Here is a 7,500-nt window from a genome sequence, read left to right as displayed (position 1 = left end):
CACTATTCTAGATTCTAGTCAGAATATGAATCTGATACTGCTCCATTGGGCTGTGATGTGAGGAAAGAAAATGCCTGTGCACTCAATTGGATAGACCTACAACCAATCAGAGCAACGGAGTACGTGACGTTGACGAATCCCGTAGGAGGGACGGCAAAAACATCTTTCCGAGAAATGCCTTGTTCTCTGTTCCTCTTTTAAAATGAATGTGCTGTCGATATCTTCTATAACAGACGCGATGGCAGCCATCTTTGTTGTAAACTAATTCAACCCAAGCGCTCTTTGGTGACGTGGTTGATTACGTTACTGTTGGTCATCTGTCCATCATCGTATAAAGCCCGCCCTGACAATCTGATTGGTCCGAACAGCTCTGGTTGGAGCGTAGTTGATCCACAACGGTGGATCCAGACCCAACTTCCCGACCTCAAAATGTTGTGGGCGGGGCTAAGTTCGGCTGGCATCCAGGCTATAAAATACCCACAATGCACTGCTAATTTGAGAGTACATACGATGTACCCTACATTGTACTCCTGTATACCACAATGCAACGCTGTATTATATATAATTATAATATAATTATATATAAAACCTTTTAATATTCTCCTGGGTGGGTTTGTTTCAGGGACGTATTAGAAGTCATTTTGTTTTTTTACATGATGCTGGGCGCTCCTACGTACTTCTGCTCAATTTTCATTTTCCTTCAGTACTCCGTCTGGGTTTGCGGTGTATTCGTGGGTTTTCTCCGGCCAAATCTTTACCGGTCCAATCAGCGAACAGAGGGAGTGGCTGAGGAAGATGACGTTGAGGTTGTGCGCTAGTTTGAGTTGTTGTTCCGTAATGGCGGCGGAGAAAGATGCGAGCGAAGCCATTCGGTCCGTTGTGGCAACGCTGCCGAATATCCAGAAGTTAAAGCCCGAAACAAGAACAATCTTTGCTGAGTTGTGTTGGTGGCCATGATGTTGTGGCCCTCCTCCCCACGGGGTTCGGGACAGTTTGATTTTCCAGCTCGCTCCGTTAGTGGTGAAGGAGTTGGCTAAGGCTAACGCTAGCGATGCTAAGCCGACGTCACGACCAAACGTTAGCGATTGGTTATGGCAGATCCAGAGTGGCTCTGGGCAGATCCAATAGTTTTAAACTTCAACAGAGTACCCACCTTCAAGGAAGTTAACACTTGTCAATGGAGAGTGGCCAGACTCTCTGTACAAATGAAATGTACCAGAGTCTGGTAGGACCAGGCTAATGGACCAGAGTCTGGTAGGACCAGGCTAATGGACCAGAGTCTGGTAGGACCAGGCTAATGGACCAGAGTCTGGTAGGACCAGGCTAATGGACCAGAGTCTGGTAGGACCAGGCTAAGGCATGCCCGCCTCCGTCACACAAATAACCGGCACATTTACTGACGCAACAAACTTTTAGTTAGTGTCGAAATCTCGTTTGGTCTTTCCCTTTATATTTAATAAACACTATATAGGGAATAGTGAGTGAGTGAATGAGGGAACGGTTTCGAAAAAGCAGCTACTGAATACAAAGCAACGCAGCGGCATGATGACACATTTTCTTCTTTGTTCTCTTACCTTGCCCCATCTCTTCCTCCATCAGCAGGAAGAGCATGTGTTCCACGTAGTTCTGGACAGCGCTGGCCTCGTCGGCCGGGATGGGGCCAAGGCGTAACACTCCGGAGCCGCCGCTGCTGCCGCCACTGGCGTGACCGGAGAGGAAACTCAGCGCACTGGTGCCGCTACGTCCCGGCTCGTGTTTTTCCAGGATCTTTACTACCTGCAGACAGAGGGAGGTCGGAGTAGTCTGGATCAGTGGAAGTACATGTCCAGGATAAAGCCTGACATCAGTAGCCTGGTTGACACCAGACTCTTCTCAGTTGTAACTGAGAGCGGGTCTGGGGAAGGTTCATTCACAGCTCATTTCCAATGGGGCGTCACCAAAGGACGCCGCTCTAATGCCTCTGGGCGCAATTGGATAGTCCTTCAACCAACCAGACCAACGATCCGGGCGACGTAGCAGCGACAGCGGCATCAACGGGTTGCTGCGCTTCGGTGGCCGTCATGTTGAATGTAAACAAAAAGCTGCTTGCAGTCGCTGCGCTATCGTCATCGTGTAAAGCCCGCCTCAACGGTTGTGATTGGTGCCTCGATTTGGAAATATTGTAAATGGGCTTGAATGGGCTCTCGGCCAGACGGACTTGCAGAGCAAATCTCAAATATGCCGGAAGTTCGTCAGGGTTTTCCCAGGCTATGACTTCAGGCTTTGGCCCCAAAAGCTAGCAAGCCATTCGCTAAAAATGGCAAGTTTTGAAGAAAATTTGGATGGTGCAATGGGAATGATTGTGAAGATTTACAAAGAATATGTTGAGGTCATTTCCTCTAACTGGGACGTTTTGGGACCGGTTGGTGGGATTGCTGTGGACGAAGTACATACGGAGATACACTGGTAAGAGCCAATGAGGTTTAACCATGTATCAGCTAATTGAAATAGCTCACGTTACTGTATTGTGTCAACAGTTAACTTCATTTAATATTGTATTGTAATATTTCTTTTGCAAGGTGAACATTTTCCACCAAAACCAGTTCCTCCCCGAGAATATTCAGCAGAGCCAACGTCGTTGTGTCCAGAGCTTAGCGCCGCCCAAGACGATGCTGATTGGTTTAAAGAAATGCAAACAACCCAGAGCGTTTTTTTTCTCCTATCCCAGAATGCATCTGTGAGGTAGCCAGACCTTACTACACAGTACTTTACCTACGTAACTTAAATGACATAGATAATGTGCGTAATGTGAGTTAAAAAAAGTCATTGTTGACCTTTGCTTTCACACGGGTCTCCCGGGTTAAAGTCCTGTGTTTAATTGACCATTCATCCATACACCTCAACTTTTTTTATTATAATAACAATTTATTATTATTATCCTGCCTGTGTGGACTTTAGCACTCCTAATAGTATGTCATCATGCACCTTTTTACCAAAATTTGGATTGTCTGACACCAGTAAACAACACCTCAAAACCTAAATTTCAGGCTTCAAAACATCATGTTTTTCTGCGATCTGTTTGAAATCAACTGAAATTAACAAAATCTTTAGGTTTATATTCATTATCTTTATGTGGCATTTAAAAAAAAAAAATAATAATTTGCACTTTGCAAACAGCAACGACTCATTATTAAAAGAAATGTAAGACACAGTAGATAACAGATCCCTGTGGGAGAGAGAGAGAGAGGAGAATGTAATTCACTGTCTGGACTTGTGTTAACCTTTGACCTAAGCTGCTTCACAAAAGGAACACACACACACACACACACAATACACTTGTACGCACAGACACACAGACACAGAGTGTGTGTCGTGTGGGTTTTCTTGGCGGGCGTGGAGAGATTTGTCTAAATGGATCCTGTGTTTAAGGGCCAAAGTCTGGGTCAGAAATGCACACACACATACACACACACACACACACACACGTACACACACACTGTGTCTGCCAAACATTACGAGGAAAATAGGACAGACTAAGACTGAGGGACAGAAGAGATAAACCAACAGGAAAGTGAGTTTTTCTGCCTGAGATGTGATTGATTGATTGATTGATTGATTGATTGATTGATTGATTATTTGATTGATTATTGGATGAGTTGATTACCTGTGCCCAGTGGTTCTTGAACACAATCATACAGGTCTCCGGGTCCACCCCTCTTAGCGTGAGAGACTTCTTCCGGTGGCCCCCAGCAACCACTGAGGCCATCATTTTGATTGGCAGTCAGCTGGTTATAGCATGTTCCAGCTGAGTTTGTGGGACGGTGGCCTGGACCAAGGGGCATTAGCTGGCTCTCTCTCAGCCCAGGATCAGGCTCTTTCCCTGGGCTCGGTGGGCAGCTGCTGGCCTGCAGGAGGTGGAGGTGGAGAGAGTTGACACGTTTCTTATTATTCCTTTAATAGAGAAAATATGTACAGTAGTGAATGGAAATCAGGAAGCGATGCAGCAGTAATGTTGTGGATGGCTCGCAGAAACAAAGCTCCTTGAGCAGAAATGGATAAAGAAAAGGGTCTTTTAAATGAGTTCAGTTTCAAAGCCCTTACAGATGGTTCTCTCCACAAGACTAAAGTTATTTGCGTGTGCTGTCGATGTGAACTGACTGATTACGTTGAGTCTTAAAGTGCTCATATTATGCTTTTTGGCTTTTCCCCTTTCCTTTATTGTGTCATATATCTTTTTTGTGCATGTTATAGGTTTACAAAGTGAAAAATCCCAAAGTCCCCCCCAAAGGGACTTACCATCTCCAACAGAAAACACTGTTCACAAACTGCTCCAAACAGCTCTGTTGTAGTCCAGCCTTTACTTCAGAGACAAACGTGGTCACTTTGGAACACACGTTATAATGCTCGCCTAGCTGCTAGCATGGCACGCCCTCATACTCTGCTTCTGACTGGCTAGTAGTCCTTACCAAGGTACTGTCAGGGTACGCCCTCATACTCTGCTTCTGACTGGCTAGTAGTCCTTACCAAGGTACTGTCAGGGTACGCCCTCATACTCTGCTTCTGACTGGCTAGTAGTCCTTACCTAGCTACTGTCAGGACACGCCCTCATACTCTGCTTCTGACTGGCTAGTAGTCCTTACCTAGCTACTGTCAGGGTACGCCCTCATACTCTGCTTCTGACTGGCTAGTAGTCCTTACCTAGCTACTGTCAGGACACGCCCTCATACTCTGCTTCTGACTGGCTAGTAGTCCTTACTTAGGTACTGTCAGGACACGCCCTCATACTCTGCTTCTGACTGGCTAGTAGTCCTTATCTAGCTACTGAGCATGTGCGACTCCCAACAAAGATGGTACAGCAGTGAGATGTCTCACTCTGTAGCTAAAACAGAGAGCTCAACACACAGGGTGAAAAGAGGAGCTGCAGCAATGTGCAGTACAACAAATATATGGTGTTTTCAAAAAATTAAACCATGTAAACCTATTCTGATATAACCTCTAAAAACAATTATGAACCTGAAAATGAGTATAATATGAGCACTTTGAATACTTGAGCATAGAAAACTTAAAAATGTGTCCCTTTAAAGTACATTTAGAACATAAAAAACTGTGATTAATTTGCGATTAACTGTGAGTTAACTATGGACAATCATGCGATCAATCAGGATTAAATATTTTAATCGACTGCCAGCCCTAATTTCTACTTTTAACAGTTGTCTTCTCCTGCTCTGATATGTAATGCAATAAAAATAAAGATAGAGAAACATGCAAAACGTGTGATGCCTTAACAATGTTGTTTAACCTCACCCTCTGCCTGTGATTGTCTCACATGGGCTTCACTTTGTTCCTGTGTGGTTTGTGTATTTGAGAGGACCTCTGGATTTACAAACGCAGCATTAATCTCCAGCAAGAGGTCAGTGAACAGAAAGTCTCAGTCTCATATACGTCAGTACATAACCAATCAATTACCTGATCGTCACACTTTATTTCTATGAATACTGAAACAACAGAATCTCTCCTTCTGTCTTTACGTATTTCTGTTTTTCTCTTTCTGTCCTAACAGACAGACTAACTAGCGCCAAGGCCGAAACAGGAAATGAGGGTCGTCGGAGGCAACATGCAAACAGGAAAAACGGGAACGCGTCCGAATCCCACCCTGGGCGTTTCCGGGACATTCCATGAATTCTCAAGGAGCTCTCCAAGAACCCCCCCCCCCCCCTCCTCAACAGTGAATAGTTTATCTACCTCTCTGATGCTGCTGAAGGGACGACATAGACGACCGTTGTCCTGAGAAGGAGACACAGAGATGAGTGAAAGGTTGTCTGACACACACACACACACACACACACACACACACACACACACACACACACAGAGACACTCTCTCTTTACAAAATCCATCCTTCATCATCTGGTCCTCTAATCTGTGTGTGTGTGTGTGTGTGTGTGTGTGTGTGTGTGTGTGTGTGTGTGTGTGTGTGTGTGTAGGACAAACAGTTGGATTTTGGTCCAATTTCCTGTTTGGATCATCAAGTTGTCATCATGGTGTGTATGTGTGTGACTGTACATCTATCTTTGTGAGGACCACTTTGAGATTTTAGACCTTGGGAGCGAGGACATTTTTGGGTTGACGTTTAGGTATTTAAGTCATGTTACCCCTGCATGATACGGCTCAACTCGGCTCACTTTTTTGGTTTTCCACTGCATATAATATCCCTTTATTTGAAGGAACAGCTTAGACATGAAAGGGGAGAGAGAGGGGGAACGACATGCAGCAAATGACTGCAGGCTGGAATCGAACCTGCAGCCGCTGCGGTGAGGACTGAGTCTCTGTACACGGAGCGCACCCTCTACCAGGTGAGCATCCCAGGCGCCCTGGAAAAAAAAAAACATTTTTAAAAGAAATGAAAGACGGTTCAAGCAAAAAGGCTCTCCGATAAAACTTAAACCAGACCACTGATTCAGCTGACCTCAGTGTTGCAATGTACCAAAGTACAAATACTTTGTTACTGTATTTGTACAAATACTTTGTTACTGTACTTAAGTAGAATTTTCACGTATCTGTACTTTACTTTGTTACTTATATTTCTGGACACTTTTACTTTTAGTTTACTACATATCCTGAATAAAATGTATACTTTTACTCCACTACATTTCCCCTTAGCATCTCAGTTACTCATTACCTCATAGTCAAAAGTTTTTTTTTTACTTTTACTTCTAATACTTAAGTACATTTATTATCATAAAATTACTTTTGATACCTAAGTACAGTAAATATCAGATACTTTAAGACTTTTACTCAAGTGATATTCTAAAAGGTGACTTTAAGTCATTTTCTGTATGAGATACTTGTACTTTTAATCAAGTATTGTTTTCAAGTACTTTATACAAGACTGGCTGACCTGACATCCTCGGGCAGGACTGCAAAGGTAGTTTAGCTATTAAAATAAATGTTGTTTTTTTTTGTGCAGGACGTCCGGCGTGGCGCTAGTGAGGATCCTCTCTGACCAATCAGTGGTCTGCGGTGTTTCAACTCTACCTTCTAGTATCGGCTCAGCTCGCTTGGAACCTCGACCAAAATGGTACCAAAGAAAGTAACTTTTGCTAATGGGAAACCAACAAAGAGCAATGAAAAAAAGGCCGTACCATGCAGTGGAAAAGCAGCGTTAGTTGTCAGTGTTAAATTAAAGGTAAGACTTATAAAACTAACTTTCTGTCATATCTGCTGAAACTGACTCTATGTTCCAGTAGAACTACATGAAGCAGGTCATTTAAAAAATAATCCAGCTCCTCTGGCTCCTACAGCCTGTAGTGAGATTTGCAAAAATCCACCGTTGTTGATGTTCATATTTTTTGGCTAAGTCCTGGATCTTCACAATCCTACCTGGGAAAAAAGTGACAAATGTCCAAAAAAAAAGCGCAGAAAATTATCGAAAAAAAGTGACAAAAATTTGGTGGAAAGTGACAAAAGTGTTGAAAACGACGCACAAACAGTTAAAAAAAAAAATAATTTCATTTTAAATG

General features: G+C 43.5%; 1 protein-coding gene across 1 annotated transcript in view; it reads right to left on the bottom strand.

The window, feature by feature from the left end:
• The window catches only part of LOC144513219 (FHF complex subunit HOOK-interacting protein 1A-like), a 25,579-nt gene that overhangs the window by 13,513 nt on the left and 4,566 nt on the right, over nucleotides 1-7,500 (bottom strand). The window contains exons 2-4 of the mRNA XM_078244223.1: nucleotides 5,722-5,763; nucleotides 3,644-3,884; nucleotides 1,575-1,776 (exon numbers count right to left, since the gene is read on the bottom strand). Of these exons, the coding sequence (XP_078100349.1) occupies nucleotides 1,575-1,776; nucleotides 3,644-3,748 (307 nt within the window). The 5' untranslated portion in view covers nucleotides 3,749-3,884; nucleotides 5,722-5,763. The remainder of the gene's footprint in view (nucleotides 1-1,574; nucleotides 1,777-3,643; nucleotides 3,885-5,721; nucleotides 5,764-7,500) is intronic.

Source organism: Sander vitreus, unplaced genomic scaffold, assembly GCF_031162955.1.
Source record: "Sander vitreus isolate 19-12246 unplaced genomic scaffold, sanVit1 ctg154_0, whole genome shotgun sequence".
Lineage (NCBI taxonomy): Eukaryota > Metazoa > Chordata > Actinopteri > Perciformes > Percidae > Sander > Sander vitreus.
This window is presented reverse-complemented; position numbering and strand designations above follow the sequence as displayed.